The sequence below is a fragment of the Benincasa hispida genome, chromosome 3 (assembly GCF_027475165.1).
Source record: "Benincasa hispida cultivar pf3 chromosome 3, pf3_genome.v1.1, whole genome shotgun sequence".
Classification (NCBI taxonomy): Eukaryota; Viridiplantae; Streptophyta; class Magnoliopsida; order Cucurbitales; family Cucurbitaceae; genus Benincasa; species Benincasa hispida.
Genome location: NC_143480.1, coordinates 35967581 through 35992075, shown reverse-complemented (window position 1 = coordinate 35992075; position 24495 = coordinate 35967581). Strand labels below are relative to the sequence as shown.

The 24495-nt window shown below is 30.6% G+C and overlaps 2 protein-coding genes across 2 annotated transcripts; one reads left to right on the top strand and one right to left on the bottom strand.

Moving 5' to 3' along the window:
- Nucleotides 1-260: 260 nt before the first annotated feature.
- Nucleotides 261-1061, top strand: LOC150037227 (uncharacterized). Its single transcript, XM_090312481.1, has one exon. The coding sequence runs from the start codon at nucleotides 573-575 to the stop codon at nucleotides 1059-1061; it is 489 nt and encodes a 162-aa protein (XP_090168607.1). The 5' UTR covers nucleotides 261-572.
- An 8102-nt stretch (nucleotides 1062-9163) lies between these two features.
- Nucleotides 9164-11936, bottom strand: LOC120072946 (alpha carbonic anhydrase 7-like). Its single transcript, XM_039025482.2, has 7 exons — nucleotides 11588-11936; nucleotides 10900-11117; nucleotides 10697-10803; nucleotides 10442-10556; nucleotides 9768-9932; nucleotides 9537-9590; nucleotides 9164-9440 (listed from the first exon to the last, which is right to left on the bottom strand). Exons 1-7 carry the CDS (start codon nucleotides 11670-11672, stop codon nucleotides 9354-9356), a joined length of 831 nt encoding a protein of 276 aa, XP_038881410.1. The 5' UTR covers nucleotides 11673-11936; the 3' UTR covers nucleotides 9164-9353.
- Nucleotides 11937-24495: the final 12559 nt, after the last annotated feature.

Genomic DNA, 24495 nt, shown 5'->3' with positions numbered 1-24495 from the left:
AGTGGGAGCATGTCTCGATGGACTTCATTGTAGGTTTGCCGCGAATAGCGAAGGGTTATATAGTAATTTGGGTTATAGTGGATAGAATTACCAAGCTGGCACATTTTATTCCAGGGAAGTCTGCATATTCAGTGAGTAGGTGGGCCCAGTTGTATATGAAAGAAGTGGTAAGATTGCACGGGGTACCAGTGTCCATCATGTCTGATAGGGACCCTCGATTTACCTCTAGCTTTTGGAAGAGCCTTCAGGCAGTATTAGGTACACGTTTGGATTTCAGTACAGCTTTTCACCCACAAACTGACGATCAAACTGAACGTTTGAACCAAACCCTGGAGGATATGTTACGTGCTTGTGCACTAGAGTTTGCAGTGAGTTGAGACTCTCACCTGCATTTGATAAAGTTTGCCTATAATAATAGTTATCAGGTAACCATTGGTATGTCACCATTTGAGGCCCTTTATGAGAGGAGTTGTAGGTCACCCGTATGCTAGGATGAGGTTGGTGAGCGAAAATTACTAGGACCTGAGTTAGTACAAACCACGAACGAGGCAATACAGAAGATTAGGGCCCGAATGTTGACGGTTCAAAGCAGGCAGAAGAGTTACGCTGACGTTAAGCGTAAGGACCTAGAGTTTGAGGTAGGTGGAAAGGTGTTTCTGAAAGTGGCACCTATGAAGGGAGTGTTGAGGTTTGGCAAGAGGGGTAAGTTGAACCCTCGTTTCATCGAGCCATTTGAGATCTTGGAGCGGGTTGGCCCTGTAGCATACCGACTGGCCTTGCCCCCATCTCTTTTTGCAGTTCACAATGTTTTTCATGTTTCCATGTTGAAGAAGTACGTAGCAGACTCATCTCATTTTGTGGATTATGAGCCTTTGCATTTAAATGAGAACCTGAGCTACGAAGAAGAGCCCATTCGAATCCTGGCCAGGGAAGTGAAAGTTTTGCGCAACAAAAAGATAGCTTTGGTGAAGGTTCTTTGGCAGAATCACCAGTTCGAGGAAGCAACGTGGGAGCGCGAGGACGACATGAGGATGCATTATCCCAAGCTTTTTCAGGATTAGAACTCTCGAGGACGAAAGTTTCTTAAGGGGGGTAGAATGTAACATCTTGATTTTTATTTTGTAATTAGATTTTTTTTTTTTATTGTTGGCTACTTGGATAAATTATATGAGATTTATGTTTTTGGGCTAAGCTAAAATATGATTTAATTATTTGGAATTAATTGAGTTTTATTTTGGCTTATATTTGGGAGATTTGGTTATCTATGGAGATAATTAAATGTGTATATTAGATTCTTTTTTTTAAAGGAAGAGGAATATATATATATTTTTTGGGAGATAATTAAGGAATTTGTTTTTCAAGGGAGAAGGAAGAGTTTAATTTGGTTATATATACTTATGGAAAGGGTTAAAGGAATGAAAAAAAAAAAGAAAAAAAAAATTAAATTTACTTCTCTCTCTCCTCAACCCACACGCATGCAACCCTTTTTCCTTCCCTTCTTCTTCTTCTTTTCCTTCCAGCCCTAGCCGCCAGCACCTTCCACCCACCCCCGTCCGCCTTCTAACTGCCAGCCTTGCCGTTCCGGCGCCGCTGCAAGCAACGTCGCCGGATCTCCTCGCCAGCGCCACCGCAAGCAGTGCCTCGCCATTCCGTCGTCGTTGTCGTGAGTTCCAGCCGCCGTCGTAAGCTCCTCGCCGCCACGAGCAGCACCACCTCCTTGCCGTTCTGTTCGCCGCCTCTGCCTTTTTGAGATTGGGTAAGAATTGGATTATTTTGGGCAAGGTTTGGTGTTGAGTCTTTTTAAAGTACCTCTTGGTGTTGGAAATGATTCTAGTGTTACCCATTGTGTCGACTTTCAGGATCTGGATTTCGAGGCATTGCTAACAAAGAAAGGACCATTCTCTTCATCGGAGAATTTCAGTTCTGGTAAGTTTTGTGTAAGTTGGTTGGTTATTCTTTTGGATTGAGAGTAATAGTGGAAAAAAATAAGTTATTGATTTTGGAATTAATTCTTGATCAGATTGGCTACTTGAATCAAGTTTTGGAATTTGTCTTGGATCAAGCTACAACTTTGGGTCGATTCAAGTTTTCCAAAGGTTTTAAGGAATTATTTGCGTGGACTTTTGTGACCAAGTTGAGGTAAGTGATACTATTACTGGTGCCTTCGTGCAGGCGATCTAGATTAAACCTATCAAGTTACTTGGTTGACTCTGGAGCATGATTTTGTTTGATATTATGTTTTGCTAGTTGCATGGTGGTTACAAATATTATGAGCATGTTAAAATTATTATCAGTACTGATATTATGTATATGATGCATGAATAGACTAGTAGAGTGGTTTATTGTCTTGCCTTGACGCATGTTATTATTATGTTTGACGGTGTGCCTATAGGTCGCTAGACATGCATGAACCGATAGATTAACGTTCATGTTATTATCATGTTTGACAGTGTGCCTACGGGCCACTAGACATGTGTGAGCCGACAGGTTTACGTTCATGTTACTTTTATTTTCATGTTTCATGTTTTGACGGTGTGCCTACGGGCCGCTAGACATGCGTTGGTCGATGGGTTCACGTTCATGTTATTATCATGCTTGACAGTGTGCCTACGAGCCGCTAGACATGCGTTTCAAGGCAAGATAGTACGTCTTTTGGTTTTCCTTTCATTATAAAAACTGATATAACTGTATAAGCCAAGGCTATTTTTTCTTTGCTCGTGGATACATAGTCTGATCCCGGTAACGGGATCACTTATTGAGTATTTTATACTCAACCTTTATCCTTATTTTTTTTTCAGGTAAAGGCAAGGACACTCGGGCGACTGACAAGAGGAATCCGTGACAGTGCCAAAGGAACCAAAATTCACTTCCGCATTTGACTGTTTATATTTTCGCATGTTTTGTTTTTATCCATTCATGGATTTATCATTGTTTAATTAATTAATTTATCTATTTATTTATTCATTTTTTTTTATAAATTGTTTCTTGTTAAAAAGGATGCCCGGGTTGAACGATTTAAGATTTTGAGATATGTTAGAACACTTTTTTTATAGACTTAATGCAGTTTAAGATTATGATTATTTTCTTTAATTTATTTTATTTTCTTCAATGAGAATATTTATGCATGAATGCAGTAGCGATCCCCTTTTTAGTAGTCCTAGAAAGTGGGGTTGTTACAGTCGTAGAGACTTCCATTTCACTAGGATGACCATAGGTAACATGACTTTAATCCTGAGTGAGTTGTGAACTCCTGCCTATTAGGGTGGTCCTTTGATTTGTATGGGTGGGAGTGGCCAGATCGCCGACTCAACAAGCTTATCATTTTGGGGATTTGTCTGATTGGGGAGCTGCGAACTCAGCTACACAAATGAAATTCACTCCTTCCCCAAAGCAGGGGTAAGTAGATAAATTTCTCTCTTAAGGGTTGATTCCGGGTCTTGAACAATGTGGCGTCACACTCTCTCTTGGTCCGAGAGAAGTTTAGTCATAGTGAGACTATGATCTATTGTTCATTAGAGGAATCAGTGGTACTTAAGGAGTTAGATGTAACTATAGGGGAAAAACGGTAATTTGGCCCAGCTGTACTTACGAGCAATTTGTGAAGGGTCATCGTACTATTGATTGGTTATATCCAATGGACACAGAAATATATCTGTAGTGTGAAGAGTGTAGCTATCGGTCTTTAGTGGAGTGCCCGAAAGTCATTAGATAGTGGATAATGTGATTAAAGAGTTTAATTAATTATTCACGTACCGTTGGAGCTTCAAGTTGTAGGTCCATAAGGTCCACTTGGTAGCTTAAAAGGATTTAGTTGAGAATCAGTTTTTGGGTTAATTTGAAATGTTCAAATTAGTAAGAGGGAATTTAATTATATATGATATAATTGACATAATGTATTTGATACATTATTGTTTAATTGTTGGAATAAATATTTGAATGAGATTCAAATCGTTGTTAAATTTAATATAAATATGATTTATATTAAATGCCATAAAATAGAGAAAAGGACCTATAGTTTATATTGTATATGATGCAATATTAAAACTATAGGTTATAAATATAAGATGATAAGTTGATTATCATATTTATTTATATTATTAATTATTTGATAATTATCCCTCTTTTCTCTCTAACTATCTTAGTGGGAGGTTAAGCGGTTTACTATGGCAAAGGGAATAAATGAAATATAATTTTATTATTCCAAGAAGAGAAGAGTTACACAATTTGAGCCAAGACGATATGATTAACTCATAAACTATACGATAGCCTCATCGCCTACATGATTGAAACAAACTTTGCTATGCGATAGCTTATTCTTCTTTCAATCGTCTTCCTCCTCCAAACCATTAACTCTCTCCTAACCAAAATAGCTAGAGCCCACCACTCATGGATTCTCACCTCGAGAATACCAAGGTCACCAAGTGGTAGTGTCCTACACTTTTGGTTCGAGTTTTTTCGTTGTTGTTTGCTCGAGGAGAGTTCGTGACAGTACGAGGAATTTACTTGAAGAAGAGTTCTTTAAGGGTATAATCTCTAAACCATTTTTCTAGTTCAAAAGCATGTTGTAGTTTATGTTACGATGCATAATCTGTATTGTTTTACTGTAAATGTTTATTTCAATTGAAATGGAATTTGGACGACATGCTTCCGCTTATAAGTTCTCTTTAAAATGAGTTCCTTCAGATATTATATCTGAAAATGAAGATCATGAACTAAAATCTGTTGAAGAATGTCAAAATAGAAAAGATTGGCTTCAGTGGAAAAAAGCTCACTTTCAAAACATCAGATTTTTGGACCTGTAGTCAGAACACCAGAAGGTGTTAAACCTGTAGGATACAAATGAGTATTTATGAAGAAAAGAAATGAAAATAATGAGGTCATAAGTTATAAATCAAGACTAGTTGCACAAGGTTTTTCACAAAGACCTGGTATTGATTTTGAGGAGACGTATTCTCCGGTGGTGGATGTAATTACATTAAGATATTTAATTAGCTTGACTTTGTATAAAAGTCCGAATAGGCATCTTATGGATGTAATCACAACATATTTATATGGATCTCTTGATAATGATATTTATATGAGAATCCCAGAAGGGTTTAAGGTACCTGAAACATATACATCAAATTCTTGGGAATGGTATTCAATAAAGTTACAGAGATCACTATATGGATTGAAACAATCAGGACGAATGTGGTACAATTGTCTGAGTAGATATTTATTGAAAGAAGGATATCAAGATAATCCAATATGTCAGTGTGTTTTTATAAAGAAATCACAATTATGATTTGCTATTATAACTGTATATGTTGATGACTTGAATAAAATTAAAACTCCTGATGAGCTTTCAAAGACAATAGAATGTCTTAATAAAGAATTTGAGATGAAAGATCACGGAAAAACAACATTTTACCTTGCTTTGCAAATTAAACATTTAGTAGATGGAATATTTATTCACCAATCAACTTATACAGGAAAAATTTTGAAAATATTTTATATGGACAAAGCACATCCATTAAATATTCCAATAGAAGTCCGTTTATTGGATATAAAGAAAGATATATTTCGACCTCGAGAAGATAATGAAGAACTTATTGGTTCTGAAGTACCATATCTTAGTTCAATTGATGCACTTATGTATCTTGCTAATAATACAAGAACAAGTATTGCATTTTCAGTAAATTTATTAGCTAGATATAGTTCTTCTCCTACAAAAAGATATTGGAACGAAATTAAGCATATACTCTGTTATCTCCAAGGAACAATCGATATGAGTTTGTTTTATTCAAATAAATCAAAATTCGGTCTAGTTGGTTATGCAGATTCTAGATATTTATCTTATCCACATAAAACTAGATCTCAAACAGGTTATTTATTCACATGTGGAGGAACCGTATATCATGCGATCGGTGAAACAGACTATAACAATCACTTTCTCAAATCATGCTGAAATTCTTGCAATTCACGAGGTTAGTCGAGAGTGTGTATGGCTAAGGTCAATGACTCAACACATTCGTGAAATATGTGGCTTGTCTTCTAATAAAAATCTTCCACAAAGACAACACAACTTGTATAGCCCAAATCAAATGAGGATACATTAAAGAAGATAGAACAAAACATATTTCACCAAAGCTTTTCTACACTCACGATCTTGAAGAAAATGACGACATCATTGTACAACAAATTTATTCGAAAGATAACCTAACAGACTTATTTACAAAGACATTACCAATCACAACTTTTGAAAAATTGGTGCACAACATTGGAATGTGCGACTCAGAGATCTTAAGTGATGTTTTCATGAGGGGGAGTAAATATATTGTATTTTTTTTAGGAGTATGTATTATATGAAATATGTGCTCTTTTTCCTTCACTGGGGTTTTTCCTAATAAGGTTTTAACGAGGCATATTTTATATATATATATATATATATATATATATATATATAGGCATCTAAAGGGGAGTATTATGAATATTATAATAGAAAATAGATATCCATTTTGCTAGTGGCATTTGATGGATCTTAAAATCACATATATATTTGTGAGAATTCCACTTCCACTAATTTTCATATTATCCATTTTTTATGTTTTTAGTTATTTTATTTTGTAATTTTAGTTTTTATTTATTATTATTATTATATATATAATATTATTATATTATATTTTTCATATCCATATTCCCGTTGTGCTACTCAATTTCATAACATTTTTAAGATTATTTCTGTGATATTTATTTTTTATGCCGTATGAATTTTGTTCATGAAACAACGCGAATGTCCACTCCTTTTTATGTTGATGTCCAATTCATAGAAATATAAAAATATTATTAAAATAACAATGTGTTGATGAAAATCTAGTACTGGCCTATCAGGATGTTCATGGATTAGGTTGAAGGACTTTTCAGACCCATCTCAATTGTTGAAATTATAAATTTCTTCAACCCAAATAGTTTAAAAGATTAACCCAACTCAAGCCAACTATGAAACGTTTGGGTTTAGTTAGTTCGAGTTACTCGAGTCATTTATTTAAATTTTTGTTATAAAAGAAAGTAAAATGTTAATGCGTAAAAATTTAATTTAATTATTTTCATTTATTAATTTAAGATTAACAACTCAATTTCAATTTATATAATGTAAAATCTCTTTGTAAAGTGCTAAAAAAACATATTTCTAGGAGTTGTTGGAGAATAAATTATCTAACAAAAACTAATGAAATTAAATAAAACAAAAATAAATATGTGCAGAGGCTATTATATCATAAGTAAAAAACATACATTTTAAAATTTATAATAAGTTCGGATTGGTTTGAGTTGGTTTAAGTTCTTTTAGCTAAACCCATAAAATTTTCATTGATTTGAACTCAACTCAATCTTGATAATTCAACCCAAATCACACAGATTAAGTTGGGTTGATAGGTTTTTTTGGGTATCGGTTTTTTTTAACATCCCTATCTAGTACCATGGTCTATTCATTATTTAAAAGGTCAATATTGTCCTTTTTTTAAGATGAAAAAAAAAAAGAAAGAAAAGAAAAAACCTCCATAAATTTGAAGTAGATTTCGGTTGTGTCTCAAGTTTTGAGAACTCTCTTTGATTCTTGAACTTTTGAAATCATTTGAAAATGTGAAAATTAAAACATTTTGAGTGATATAATTTAAAATTGTTGTTATCATTTTTCTCTTGTATAACCAACAAGAACATAACATAGTGTTCATACTATCGACCTCAAAGTTTGAGGTTCGATTCCCCCACCCCACACTTTAATTACAATATTTTTTTAAAAAAAAGAAAAAATCAATTTGTATAATCAATTTTACATATTAGTTCCCACGTGATATTTATAAATAGGATAACTTATCTCTTTTGATTCTTACACAATACTTTTTAATCCGAATATCTCTCTACATAGATTCTAACAAGCTAATCCATATACATTTAAATTGGAAACAATTTAATTTTGAGTTGATAAATTTTATCAAAATTAAGTGTCAATTTTTATTCAGTACAATTTAGCCATGATAGTTTATAAACAAATTTGATCCCTAGTCAATTCTATCAATCTACATGGATAAGAAATTAAGTTAAGTCTTAATAAAATTTTTCACAACGGAGGCCAAATTATTACAAACTATAAAGTATAAAAAGACTAAATTGTTACTTGTTAAAGTTTAAGAACTAAATGGTTACAATTTTGAAATTCAATAAGTATCATAATAAATTAAATTTTAGAGATGAATTTATTACTTTCTTAAAAGTTCAAGGACCAAATTTACTGAAATTTTTTATGATTTTCTACAACTTGATATTTTCACCGACATATTTATAAGTGAGAATTTTGACATTGTTTGAGATATGGTGTTCCAAATCTCTAAAACTAAAAGGAAAAGTGTATGAAATAGTTTGTAATAATTTTACTTTTCAAAATTAGCATTTTTTTAAAAAACTCGTTAGAATAGTTTTTCTCAATCCATCTTGGACGAGAACCACCGAGATTTAGTTAAAAAAATCAGTTTTTTTTTTTTTTTTTTTTAATTTATTGATTGATTTGAGCCTTCTTGCTACATCTCGTCCATTATACACTCAGATCCTGTCATCTTTTTCAAATATATAAAATCTCGATGTTAATTTACCCAAGATTCATCGAGAAAACTCAATTATATAAAATCTTAGTGTCAACCTGTATTCGAATAATACCAATTTTTTTATATATTTTCCATATATTATCGTTTTTTGGCATAATTTAATCTTTCCCAAAATATTAAAAATTAAAATACAATCACTTGAGATCTATTGTATAATTGGTAAACTCATTTGAAAGTTTGGAAATTCATATAATTGTGGAAACATAAATTGAACTAAATATTTGAAAAATCGCCTTATAATATTTGATAAAGATAAGCTAATTACAAGAAAATTTGAAAATATATAAGATTTGAGAAAATTATTAATATTTGAAAAAGTTAATTGGATTTCGATGAATAATGGCAGAAGACCCAAATCAATCGATAAGTTAGAAAAAATTAATTTTTAATTAAATCTCTACTAATCTCACCCGAGCTAGACCAACAAAAACCAGTTGAATGAATTTTCAAAGAACGTGCTGATTTTATAAAGTAAAAATTTGAAGAAGCTATTTTTGATAATTTTTCAAACAAAGAAAACATCGTTTAACCAATTAAAAAAGGGAAAATTTTTCTATATTGAGGTAGTATGGATACTACTTCTATTAATGAATTGTCACATCGACAAATCTTTAAAAAAATAAAGTGAGGTTTACTGAAGACAAATTATAGTACATACTCCCCTAGTACTAAATCTTCCCGAGACAGAGAGTGAGAGAGGTGATCTCTTAACGATCAGGGTCTAGTTCTTTGAGTGGGCCGATAGAGGCTGATTTCCCGACTATTGAGTGGCTGCAATGGCCTTGCATTGAACTCTGCATACTGCAAAAATACAAACTCAAAATGTTTCAATTTCTAGAAATATTTGAAACAACAAATTCATAAAAACTTTGTAGTAAAAGCAAGTCAACTTCTTACATCATGAACAGCCTCTCTTAAAAGTTTCACTTGCTCCATTGACACCGTCCTTATCTGTTGAATTGCCGATAAAAAATTTCAATAAGATTCTATCTAAATTGAGTTGTACTCAAGTTGACAATATTTTGACAAACTCGAAAGGATGAGAACTAACTTTAAAGTCTTCAATTCGAGGAATCAGACCCCTTTTCATAATATCAAATTGCTAAGAATAAATAAATTCTTGGTTACCTTCTTGTTCATGGTCCAAATTACACCTTCAGTACAAGGAGGAACCGTGAGAGAACCAAGGTATCTGTAGTACTTTCTTCCACCGAACTTGATATCTGCAGGATTCATCACTCCCACCTTCTTTTCATGCTTCCGGTCGACCATGCTGCTTATTTCCCTACTCAACTAAACATTAAAAAAAAAAAAGTTAAGTTTTTACTTCGGAATAAAGAAGAGAAATGAGCTTTTTATGTTATGGTTAGTGTTTGTTATTTGGATTGATAAATTCTTTTAAACCAAATGATCTAATCTAATCCCACAATATTTGGATTGAGATTGTTTGAGCTCTTCATTTAGAAGTAAACCGTGTTAGGAAATAAAATAGTTATAATCATGGAATTTATTGACCAATTTCCACAGATATCATTCAACATTATATTATATTTAATGAGACAGAACACCTTTGCTTCAAGAAAACGATGTTGGTTACCTAGAAAGAACTCAAAAGAACTATACAGTAAAATCAAATTAAAAGAGACACTTGGATAATTAACTACTACTCGTGCTGAGTAAAAGATACCCTTATAATGAATGATTTGTGCTGGTTAGAATTCTGGTTAGAATTGTCACAAACTAATTTTTAGAGAATCATGAACTAAACCACGAAAAACATGTGTTCAAATCAATAAATTTACCTGTGAGAGAAAAGGGTCTGGTTGGCCAATTGTATAGAGTTGACCAACAACAGCAATCTTGTTCTTCACAGTGGGATCAGAACTCAGGTGAACCATGTGGAGTTCCAAGTCATACCTAGTGGGTTAAATATATTAATCATCAACAATTTAGAATCATGATTATATCTTAATACGGTAATTGATACAATTTACTAATTTCAGGGTCAAAATAAGATGGTTTTGTTTTGTAATATTTTTTTTAGTCAAAAGACATACCTTCTTCCATTGATGGAATGCTCTGAAGGTGAGTGCCAATGGGATTGTTGAAGATCATAAACGACGCCATTTACCTGGATTGATCCTGGTTTACCAACCCAATATATCTGCATCAACAGCCACATTAAACAAAAGAAAAGGCTTAGACAAATCAAACAATATAAACATTGATGAACAGAGAAGGAATCTGTTGAATTTCTTACAGAAATATCATGGCCCCTATTTTTGACCGTTGCATTGCAAGGATAGTAGCTTCTCTTTAGCTCTCCCAACTTTGGAATAATCTTCACTCTCAGGCTTGATAAATCTATGGGAGATTGCAAATCCCCATTGTTACAAGCTTCCCACTCTTTCTTTAGCTTTCCCCAATGTCCTGGCCCTTTCTCACTCCCTTCCATGTAATCAAATTCTCTCTCATCCTCTGCAAGCCAACGATTTGGAAATACAGATGTAAATATTATTTACGCCGAACTCTAGCTTTCATCTCAAGATTTTAGAACTAATTTTACAAATCTTAACGATTCAGATGAGAATGGTAAGTCGATTCAAAGAGTAATTAGTAGAATCGGAAACGGAAACAGAAACCTAAACATACGGTCTAAACACAACTAAGAAAATGGAAGGGGAAGAAACGAAAACAATGTTGCCGTGAAGAGTTTGCTGCAACGATGTAAATATTCGAGCCAAACAAACTATATATTCAATCCCAAGATCTAACGCCGATTCTTACACAGTAAACGAAACGCCAAACGATTCAGAAGACAACCGTCCTCGTCGATTCAAAAACCAATCGGTAGAATCAGAAATTACAAAAGCCAAAAGGCAAAACGCAGCGAAGAAAACAAATCAAAACAATGTAGACAGATAAATGAGTAGCAGTGAAGAGCTTACCAACTTCTTGCGAGGAGATTAAAGATGAATGCAGGAAAAACAGAAGAATCGATAAGAAAACGATGGGTTTTGTCCAAATTTTCATGGTTTCACTGAATCGAGGAGATGATTGGGACGATGAAGGACTGGAATCGGAGTTGAAATTTGGTTTAATCGCACAGATTATGGGAAATATATAAACATCGAAAGAAGAGAGAACGGTGGGGAAATTTCTAGGGAGGTTCTTTTGAAATGGAGAATGAAAGTTTAAAAGTTGGTAATTGAAAAAAAAAAAAAAAGTGGAAAGTTGCTGTTTATAATGCTGCCATAAGAAAGCGGGAAGAGAGGTTCTGTTGGGACTTAGGGAGTCATTTTCGAGTGCTTTTTTGACTCATTTGTCTTTTATTCTATTTTTTCCAATTAAATAAATTTGCGTAAAAGTATACCAAATAATTTCAACTTTTTATCCCAAAAAAAAACTTTATTTCAACTTTAAAACTGTCTTCTTTTTTTTTTCCCTGAACTAATCTCATAAAACATCCTCGGACTCTATAATATTTGGGCGTGAAGAAAATTTATAAGATATTAAATCTTAGATAGGTGATTAGCTCATTCGAACTAATTTCTTTTTAGTCTTCAAATTATTCCTTTGAAAAAAAAAAAAGGAAAGAAACTTTAAAATTGTTAAAGAAAAGAAAAAAGAACAAAAAAGCAAAGAAAGTTGGTGAGGTTTTTTTAGATAAAACTATGGATGAAGATTGACCCTTGATGGTGTGAAAATGAGGAGACCTATTTGAATCATTTACAACTTTGTTCGTGTAAATTGATGTTAAAAATTGATTTTGCAAGCCACGTTATAATTGATGCTGGATTTAATAGCAACAAGCATCTTAATCTTTAATAATTCAATATAAATGAAATTATTTATACCTACTCTCTATAGGGTTTTTTTTTCGTCGTTTGAGAGTTAAGATGTGATGAAATGGTTTGTAAATTTTGAGACATAATTATTGTTAGGAGTGCAAACAAAGTCTCACATTAGTTATAAAAGGGAATGATCATAAGTATATAAGTATGGACAATTATCTCCATTGATAATATCATGCAATTGTGAGGTCCCATTGTCTTTATCAATTGGTATCACCAAAATTATCGTACTCATTTTTTCTTTGTTATGGTAAATATTTTAAATATTTGTATTTTTTTAATGTTTTCTTTTTTGTTTATTGGAATTGAGAGATTTTATGCAATATAACGTGTTTTTCTAATATAAAGTTTAGTTTATAATTATTGTAGCTTTTAAAATGATTGATGGTAGTTGTGTTTTTAGAAAAATCAACAGTGAAAATAAGTAAAATAGTATTTCATAAAGTTTAATTTTAAATTAAAAAAAAAAAACTAGTTATGATGTTTAGTAAAATTAATACTAAATTCGTGTAATTTATATATGTGAACAAAAATAGATTATTCTTTCTATTATTTTTTATATTATTTAGTTTATAATTCACTATAATATCATTATTTGAATTGCAACTAAGTTTGTTTCATCTATTTTCTTTTATAATCTTTTTTTTTAAAAATCATTGTATAAGAAATTGAACCAATTAAAATTTAAAAGGAATGTGAGAAAATACATTAATGAAACGATAAATTTGAGATGGATAAGGAAGATACAAAATTATAGAAAAATTAAAATTTAAAAGATTCATCGAATAGTTTTAGCATGTTAGAATAAATTTAATCACGTGAATGCTAAAATTTTGCTCATTCGCATTCACTTGTTGTTTCAATTCGAAAGTAAACTTTTACAAATTATTGCAAAGATAATTTTTCTTCTTCTGTAAAAATTTGTATAGGTGAAAATTCAAATGTTTTAATGAAAGATTTTTTTTCTTACCATATAATAGAACTATTGATTTATCAATCATTTTGATATTGATAAAAATTAATAATATGGTTTTAACAGATGTAAACAAAAAAATGAAGTATGGAGAAAGTTTCGTTTCATTTTATTTTGTACGAGACATTAATTAAATATTATTTTAAATGATTGGCGTGATGAATTAAAAAGGTTTTTCTTTAATGTCGTGAATATAATATTATATTACAAAGTGGGGGTGCACTTGGTACTCTTAAGTTTCTAGAAGGTTAATAAAAAAATTAAATTAAAAATAAAATAGAAAGGAGTTTTATATGAAAGTTAGGTGACCTTACGCGTCTGCATATGCAATTGCAAGCTAAGACGGTGGCGTTTTGTACCTAAAAAATATTATTATTATTTATTTGGCTTTTTGCAATAATTTTGGGAAGAATTTTTTTCCCTTCATATTCTTTCCAACAATATTGAACTTCTCTTTTCCCCAATATAATAATAACAATAATAATAAATAGATTTAAATACTACTTTAGCTTCTATAATTTTAATATTAGTTCATTTCGGTTCTTATATTTTAAAATTGTTCATTTTAGTCCTCATATTTTCAATATTGGTTCATTTTGATCCTTATACTTTAAAAATGTTCATTTTAGTCATTGTACTTTTAACTTTGGTTGACCTTTTGTTATGATACTTTTAAAAAGTTGTCATTTTGGTCCCGTCATTTTCACTTTCAATGGATAAAAATGGTCACTTTTTTAAGTTGAAGGACAAAAATGAACCAAAGTTTGAAGTACAATGATTAAAATGAAATTTTTTATAAGGATTAAAATGAACCAAAGTTTAAATATGAGACCAAAATGAACAATTTAAAAGTAATATTTAAATCTAATAAATAATATTGGGCTTCTAGATTCTCTTAGATCCTCTTTCCTTCTTCTTTCCTTTTTAAAATTTTCTTTCTTCTTTCCTTTTTAAGATTTTTTTAAATACAAGTAAGAAGAAAAGAAGTTAGAAATAATGCAATATTATAGTATTAAACTAGCAATCAATCTAAAAAGTTTGAGATATATATTGTAAATGTCAAGATCCCAATAACTTGTAACACGATCGAAGTGATGCAGAAGACAAGTTACATATAGGGAAAAAAAATTTCGAATATTATATTTGGATTTGAAGTCAAAATAATATTTACATTAAATTATGTGTATTCCATAGTCTTAAAGTTTAAAAAATGCGTAATAGGTTGTTGGACTTGGTTTTTGAATTTAATAGATTTGTAATTTTTTAATGTTACATATAAGAAGTTATTGGCATATTCAATAATTTTTAAGAATCAGAAATTTATTAGACACAAAATTGAAAATTTAGAATTTGTTAACATGAATATAACTTACTCGTATAAAATATGTATTCTCAACCAAAAGATACAAAATTTGAATCCCCCACTTCACATATTGTTCAAAAGAAATTTAAGTTTACGATGTTATTTGGCACAAATTTTAATATTATGTTTGATGTATTAGTTAATTTATAAATTTTGAAGTATGTAACTTGTTAAACTCAAAATTGGGAGTTGTAGGATTTATTAGACATTATTTAAGTCGAATGAATTATTAATTCGGGGCAATAGTGAAAACTTGGAATCGACTAGATAATTTTCTAATGTCCATTGATCTATTAAACACAATCTGAAAATTTTAAACTGTGTTTGATAATGATTTATTTTCTATTTTTAGTTTTTGAAAATTAAGTTTATAAACACTTATTTCATATTTAAATTTATTATTTTGTTATTTAGTTTTTGCCTATATTTTAAAAAACCAAGCTATGTTTTAAAAACTAAAACAAGTAATAAAAACTTGAATTGAATTCCTACCATAAACTAGACAACTATTTTACACAACAAGCTAGAAAACAAATCTTCAATTCTAAGGGTATGGTTGAGAGTGATTCTAAAATAATTAAAATCGTTTTTGTTATTTTTAAAGTCATTCTAAAACATGTTTTTAATAATTAAAAAATAATTTTGATTATATAAAATTGTAGGTAAAAGTATAAAATTGAATATTTTAAATTAATTTTGATGGATTAATAATGTATTTTTTTAGTGATTTTAAATATGATAAAAGTGATTTTTATGATTTTAAATTTCATCCCAAACATTCTTTAAGTTTGATTTAGAGCATCACTAGTGAGAGAAATCATGATTTTGGTCTTTTATACATCTGCAAGGTCAAATTTGAGTAACGGTAAGGAGCCATTTGTTTCGCAGACATCTTAGATTTTCATAGAGTGGACATCTGGATCATCGTGTTTGTTTTGTAGTATTATAAAATGTCCCGACATCTGAAGATTCTCGGACATCTTATGATGCCCGGATGGAGGGCATGTGGAGAGTTTCGGATGCCCTCCTGAAAGATGGGTTTTCCAGATTCCCGAGTTGAGGGTATCCTCATTTTCCATTTTTGTCTTTCCTTTTTATTATATATATATATATATATCTTCATTTTTATTATATAATTAAAATAAATATTGTCAACCACATATATCATATATTTTTAGTTATATCGTAATTCTTATTATTTTTTTAACAATAAATTTTAATTTAAATAAATATTAATTTTTTATAAAAAAATATTAAATTATGATATATTATTTTGTTGAGAAAAATAACATATAAAAATAATACAAATTGTATTAATTTTAAAAGAAATTAAAATTGATAAAAACAAATATGTCATATAAGTTCAAATTATATCAAACTAATTATAATTAATAAATAGTCGTAAGAACATTTTTGGAACATTACGTAAATTTAAGACATTCCCAAGTAGAAATCATATGAAACAAACACAGTTATCAAAATATTTTCAGGTATCTGTAAAAATATTCCTACAAAACGAACATGATAATCTAAAGATGTGGGACATCTATAATTTCTAATATCTATAATTTTAGACATCTAAGATTGTAATTATCTACATTTCCAAAAAATAAACCATGACTAATTAGAAAATAGGAGAGAGAAAGACAGAGGAAGAAGAAAGGAATATAAGGGAACAAGAAAAAAAAAACGACAAACAATATAAAATAAATAATAATTATTACATCATTAAATAATGACATCTCAATTATGTCACGTTACTTTACGATTAATCAACTAACCATCAATTTAACTTCAGGAACTATTTAAAACTATTTTTAAAATATGGGGATTAAAGTATCTTGTTTGAATTTTCATAGACTAAGTAAATACTATTCACAAGGACTAAACGTTTATATTGTCCTAAATTTTATTACAAAATTTCAGTTTATTATTTATTTATTTCACACGTTAAAGTTTGACCGAATGATACTAAAAATAGTATATTATATACTTGTAGGTATAATATCTCATTTTTAAATTCATAAAATAAATAATATATAAAACTTAAAACGTTTCATATATATAACATTAAAAACTAGCATTTCCTTTCAAGAAAAAGAAAAAAAAAGCATGTCCCACTCGCATTCTTTGAATATATTATTCAATATTCATTGCAAAATTACTTTAAAACTTACTTGCAATGTTTTATAGTTAAAATTACTCACAATAGGTTTTTAATTATTTAAAATCGATTTGATAGTTGATTTTACATTTTAAAACATAATTCTTATAACATTAAAATTGATTTTAATTTTTTATATTTTACAAATTTTAAAATATAAGGGATTAAATTGTTACTTGTTAAAGTTCGCCCTATTTAATAATCATTTGATTTTTAATTTTGTTTTTTTAAAATTAAGCCTATTTAATCCACATTTTTTACCATGAAATGCATCTTTATTAAGTACAATGGTTGAATTATTAGCCAAATTTCAAAAGCAAAAACAACTTTTTGAAAGCTACTTATTTTAGTTCTCAAAATTTGATTCGATTTTTTGAACCATTGGTGAAAAGTAGATAATAAAAGAAGAAATTTAAAGATGAAAATAGAGTCCATAAACTTAATCTTACAAAACAAAAATAAAAAATAGGTTACTAAATGGAACCTAAATTATTACTTCCAAAATTATTTTTCTAATTGCCTTTAGTATTTGATTTATTAGACACTTTTAAAGTTCGAAAAATTAATTAGAAATGACATTGAAATTTGTGACCTACTAGCACAAATGGAAAAATTTAGGTCTCTTTAGTACCTATTTAATTTTTTTTTTTTTAAATTAAACCTATAAATATAACTTCTATTATTGATTTATTAATATTTGAGTAGTATTTTAAAAATAATTTTTTTAAAAAAAACATATTATTGTTTTTGAATTTTGTCTAAGAATTCAAATGTGTAAATAATTAGAAATGACTAAGAAATTGTGTGAAACAAGCACGATTTTCAAAAAAACAATAATAAAAATTCAAATGGTAGGAATTGAATTTAAAATGTAACCTATTATTTATAGTCATTATCGTCTTTATTATTTTTTATTTTTTAAAATACACGTTTATTGTTATTATTATTATTATTATTTTTTTTATATTATGTAGGATGAGAGCATCGGACCTCAGACCTCAAATCTCGAAGATCAATCAAGTTAATATTTTTTTAAACTTTTGTTTATTTCATGAATTTAAAAAAAGAAGAGATATTATATATATAATATATATGTATAAGCATCATTCACTAAAGATATGTAGTAATTAAAATGAACGTAGTTTAACTAGTTCGAAAAATGTATTATCAACATCGAGGTTAAGGAGTCGATTTTTCTCCTTTACATACTGGAAAAAAACCAAAGATACCATGGAAGGTGATTAATAATAAAAAAAAATTCATAAGAACGACATGTCGACTATGCTCTTCTAGATTTCAAATAACTTATCGTGTCGTGATCAACAATTGTATATCTTAGAGTTAAATGTTGATTATATACTAAATGTCAGATTTCATCATTTATAATTCATCTTTTATTTTTAAAATAATAACAATCAACAATGACATCCTTTGTAAATATTTCATGATTGATAATCGATCTTTTATGTTCAATCCTAATGTAGCTTCAAAATATTGTTAACAAGTCATTATTATTATTATTATTATTATTATTAAGGAGTTTCTTGGTGAATCGGTGATTTTTAACATGATAGTATCGTATAAGTTCCATGTTAGAATGATTGTAATATAATTTTCCCTCCAATTAATGTTGATTTCTACAAGTATGGAGAAATGATTTAATATGATATTAGTATACGAAGTCATGTATTTGAACTGCTCTAATGTCGTTATTAACTCATGATTCTCTCTTGAGTTTAATATTTACTAAAATCATTTTTTTGTATTTTAATAATTCACTTTCGAAACAAAAACATGCTGAAACGTGTTGATGTTAGCAAAATGTTTGTTTAGTTGTAAAATGACCCAAAACTTTATATCTTCATCTATATCCTCCATTTCCATATGAGATTTTCAATATGGTATCAAAGTACGAGGTCATGTGTTCAATCTATTGTAATGTTTAATTAATCATGAATATTTTAAATTAAGAAATTTAAAGGGTTTTCCAAATTTCCAATTCCCCATAAAACTTCCATCTTCTCCCCATCCTTTTCAATTTTCCCATTTTCTCTCACACTCAATCTCCATCTCTCTCTCTCGATGGCCTCCTCCACCATATGCGTCACCAGCACCAACATCGACGACTTCATTTCCTTGTGGATTGTCAAACTTCCCTCGTCGGTGGCTTCATCAGATCCTCCTTTGTTTAGATCCACTGCAAAAAAGAACCTTCTGACGCTCAGATCTGCTCAAAATCCAAGTTTGATATTCTCTTTAACCGTCATATCCTCCTCCGCCCATTCTGCTTCAAAACGAACTCTCGGACGCTAAGATATGATGTCAGCCGGTTACCCACAACACAAATCCTAACTTAGATGACGGTGGAAATGCGACGGACGATCGAATGACTGCAGACCACACCCGGTAGACGACGTCAAGGGGTTCATGAAGAAGAAGAGGTCAAGACGAGAAGGGTTATTGTGCACGCAAACCAATGAGAAATTTCCTCATATATTTTTTTGTAACCCTAAAATACATATGATATATAAACGCATATATATTTGTTTATTTGATATAAATGAGGATGTTTTTTTTTTTTTTTTTTTTTTTTTATTATTTTTATTTAGATTTATTGTTTTATGATATATACGCATATGTATATATTTTATGTTGAATACTGAATCCATCTATGATTTATATATGGTGGTAGATATTTTTGTTTATTTTCGAATAGTTTGAATTTATGATATATACTACGATATAAATGAAATTTATGATATATACTGTGAATTATGTTAGTACAACTGACAAAAGAATTTGATCAAACAATACAGTTGTATTTGAGTACATACACTATAAGAAACAAATGATCTTTCGACATTAAAAAACACCATCGGGAGTCCACTAATTGGGAGATATGCTATCTCGAGGCACTGTAAAACCGTCATCGGGAGTTATAAGTAACTCCCAACGAAGTGTAACCAACGTCGGGACTTCTGTTTAAATGTGGCATAACTCCCGACAGATTAATCAGCACGTCGGGAGATAAGCCGTGAACTCCCAACGAATGAATTTATTCATTGAGAGCTATGTAAGCATCAAGAGATGGCCTTTAAAACTTCCAAACCAGATCTGGAAATCGATTTTGTAGTAGTTAGGGTTTGTGTCAATTTCTCTTCGCCATTCTCTGTTTCGTTGCCTCTCACCAGTGCCCGTTAGTCAATCGCCGTCATCATCTGTTGATCTTGAAAGTAGAGTCGTCGTGTGGTCGTCGTCGAGTTTCTCCTACCAGATTTCGTGGTGGTGAGTAGGGTCATTAAGCTTCAGTTGAGCGCCGTCATTGGAGGTAGGGTCGTTGTGGTTTGTGTATCGTGCTATATGTTGAACTATGTTATCGGTATCTCATTGCAGTTGTTTTTGTGATCTAACTCAGAATTAGCTTTGTTCCTTTTTCTTGTTTTTGCAGATATGAAGCCATTTTTGAAATTTTGTAGGGGCGAAAAGATTTGCTAGAGAAGATTAAAGGGTACGTTGTTGATTCTGGAGGAGGTGATCAATTGAAATCCTTAAGTTTGTGAACTGATAGCTATAGAACTTAGAACAATGTTTCACCAATGATTTGAAAATCAGTTCTAGATTATTTACTACTTCCTTTCAATTGTTGGAAAACATATGGCATGTCAAATTGTCAACGAACTTTCATTCATCTTTGAAGTTTGCATCATAATGTAGGATTAGAGGTGAAAATTTAGTAGAAACTGGTTATTTCTCTTCAAATATCATATGATCTCAACTTCAATGTCTATCTTGAAGGATCCAATTAAGGATCCTTGAGTAGAAGCGGATCGTCCCAATTTTTCAAATTTCACAGAACGTAAATTTTACAGAGACAAAACAAAATTTATGCATCTAACAAATAAAATATAGTATGCTTGAAAAAATAAAAAGAGAAAGAATAAAGAATAAAAATTTAGGGTTTAGAATCCTTACCTTTGAAGAACAATTCTTCAATTGAAAAAATTCCCTCGAGCTCCAAAAGGGCACCACCGTGAAGGAAACCTTGGTATTATCTGAGTGAGAATCTAGGAGGATGTGGGGCTTTGACTATTTTGATGAGAGAATGAGAGAATTACAGGGGAGTAAGAAGATGAAGAGGAAGATCGTAATGTGAGAGCTCTCAAAATAAACTTTATGTGTTTTCTGTGAAAGAAAACACTAGAGTAAAAAAAAAAAAAAAATTGAAACTATTTGCCCCACTATTACGTAGTGGAGAGAAATAGGGGAGAGAGCTACAACTCCCTCCCAAAAAATGATTTTAAATAAATTAAATAATTAATTTATTTAATAAATCATTTAATATATAAATTTATATGATAATTACCTTATCATATAATATGTATATATTAAACTATATGTTACATCAAATACAACATATAATCTATAGTTTCTATATTGTATCATATACAATATAACCTATAATTTTTATTCTCTCACTAATGACATTTAATATAAATCCAATTTATATTAAATTTAATCATATAGATTAAATTCATATAATTAATATTTGAATCACATTTAAATATTTATTTCCTCTAAAATAAACTTTAAATTATAATGTATCAAATATATTATAGTAATTATATCATATAAAATTAAAATTAAAATTAATTGTATAATATATAATTAACTCCCTCAATTAATTTGAACAATTCAAATTAATCCAAAAATTGATTGTCATTTATTCATGTTGAGCTACCAAGGGGACCTCATGGACCTGTAGCTTAAAGCTTCAATGGTACATGAATAATTAATTAAACTCTTTAATAAAATTATTCACTATCCGTTAACTGACGGGCACGACTAAAGATCGTCAGCTGCACTCCTCGTACTACAGATATATTTCTGTATCCATTAGATATAACCAATCAACAGTATAATGACCCTTCACAAATTGCTCATAAGTACAACTAAGCCAAAATTATTGTTTTGCCCCTATAGTTACATCTAACTCATTGAGTACCACTAATCCCTCTAATGAACAATAAATCATAGTCCAACTATGACTAAATCCCTCTCGGGTTAGGAGAGGGTGTGGCGCCACATTGTTCAAGCCCTGAAATCAACCCTTAAGGGAGCAATTTATCTACTTACCCCGACATCGGGGAAGGATGAATTCATTTTTGTGTAGTTGTATTCCCAACTGCCTAATCAGATGAATCCCCAAAATGGTAGGCTTATTGAGTCAACAATTTGGCCACTCTCACCCATACAAATTAAAGGTCTGCCTTCATAGGCAGGAGTTTACAACTCACTCAGGATTCAGGTCATGTTACCTATGTTAATTCTGGTAAAATGTAAGTCTCTATTATGAATGGCATTATATAGTGAGACTAAACATTTTGTGGTCCAATCTTATACAAACTCCTTTGTATAGAATATCCCTGCTCACATGTCTTCACATAAATGATCAAAATTAGATCATTTGTAACACTTTACAACAATTGTAACATCTACAAAATGGGCCATACTCGTAGTGTCACCAGGATAAGGTATCCATCCTTATCCATTTACTAGAAATCATTTAGGTTATCACTTAAACATGATCCATCTGTATGTCTCTACATACATGTTTAAGCTACAAAATAACCTTAGATGTTGGTTTATTGGTTTGTTATTAATGCAATTAAATAAATAAAATAAAACATCACATATTTCATTCCATAAATAAAATATTTGTATAATACAATTACAAATTATAGGACCCTATGAGATTTAAGGCATCAACCCACTAAAAGAAATTCGGGCTAAACCGACATTAAAGATAGTGTTATTAAAGCCCTTTAATGTCGGTTGCCTTTAATATCGGTTGCTTCAATAACACCAATAACATAGCCTTCAATGTCGGTTGCAACCGACATTGAAGGTCTTTAATGTCGGTTGGTCTTTAGTGATTAAAGCTTGTCGGTTGCAACCGACACTAAAGCCTTTTTTTTTTTGGATTCTTAACCGACATTGAAGCCCGAATCTGTCCGTTTTTTAAAGTTCCCTTGCCAAATCCATTTTTTTGGTAAAAAAGTATAACATTACACATCATCATCGAACACTATGGCTATGACATTATTCATGTATGAATTGTAAATCTATTACATTTAATCCACAAATTCTGCTATAGAATTATAATTTAAAAGACGTACAATAATCCAAGCCTTGAAAACACAAATTACAAGTAATACAAAGATTATGATTTTACAAGGACAACAGAATCTTCCGTGTAAGGGCAACACAATTTTATTTGTCTACAAATTTGGGAGGGTTTGAGAGATTAAGAGATGTAATATACGTTGTTGAGATGGACTTCATTATCAGGATTCTTCTTCTTCAGCTTATCCAACAACTACACAAGAATTGGAAAGATTTAGAATTTAACTTCAACTTAACAAGTAATGTGCCTGAGATTAAGAATTTAACCTCAGGCAGACTCTGATCCAAGGAGAAAAATTAATATTATAACAATAACCACATTTATATAATCATATGAAAGGCCAAATGTTAATGAAACTTCAATCTGTCACACACATTGAAACGTGTTATAATATGATCAAAATACAGAAAACAGAAGTGCCAACTCATATGTAACAGTAACACAATCAAGATAACTAGCTTCTGTCAAATTGCAAAAGTAAACTCCATTCAACAGAATGAATGCATAACCTGATTATATGAAACAGGTTTAGCTAAGTAAATATACCTTATCCGGTGTCATGCCAAGCTCTCTCTTGAACACTTCACACACTTGATTGTATGGGGATACTAGGCATAAAACTAACCTACAAGAACATAAGGACTAGTTTTTAGTATGAAATCCAAAGCAACAGAAGTTTCTGGATCAATCTTAAACTGCATACCTTGAAATAGGAGGACAATAATGGTGTCGAAGACTATCAATTTCCCAAAGTGAACTTCCTATACCAATAATTCTTGTTAACAAGGATCAATCACCAAATATTAAACCACCACACAATAAACATAAAGTGGCCACCAGTAGGATTAACTCAAAAAGGCATGATTCAAATTGAGCACACATGGACTATTTGTGGAACAAACAACCACACATGTAGCTAACTGTATTTTCAGCCATGAAATTTATGTGCGAGAGCGAGAGCGAGTGAAGGTATGAGTGAGAGTGAGAGTAGCGAGAGTGGAGGGACGAGCGAGAGCGAGAGGGCTGCGCTGCAGAGACTATTAGCGAGAGCGAGAGGGATTTGGGCGAGAGGGGAGGGATTTGGGCGGAGATATATATCTAAATATATAAATAATATTTATGAAAACAAGAGAAGTTGATGCATAGGTTATAGAATCTATCTATAACAGTTAGATTAAAAACAGTGCTACCTTCAATCATAACTAATGTATTATGATTTCTTTCTTCCGAGAGAGCATTAGCTCGACATCAAATTTCATTCTCTGAAGTAGAAATGGTCTCAATATTCCATACAGTTTTGCTACCATCTGCAGGATTG

What these genes read in the sequence shown, in the direction of transcription:
- LOC150037227 (XM_090312481.1), top strand. Translation starts at nt 573, where the DNA reads ATGTTGACGGTTCAAAGCAGGCAGAAGAGTTACGCTGACGTTAAGCGT.
- LOC120072946 (XM_039025482.2), bottom strand. Translation starts at nt 11,672, where the DNA reads ATGAAAATTTGGACAAAACCCATCGTTTTCTTATCGATTCTTCTGTTT. An exon ending in ATAGGGGCCATGATATTTCT is followed by an intron (nt 10,804 to 10,899) that starts GTAAGAAATTCA and finishes CTGTTGATGCAG; the next exon opens with ATATATTGGGTTGGTAAACC. An exon ending in TAAGAGAGGCTGTTCATGAT is followed by an intron (nt 9,441 to 9,536) that starts GTAAGAAGTTGA and finishes GTATTTTTGCAG; the next exon opens with TATGCAGAGTTCAATGCAAG.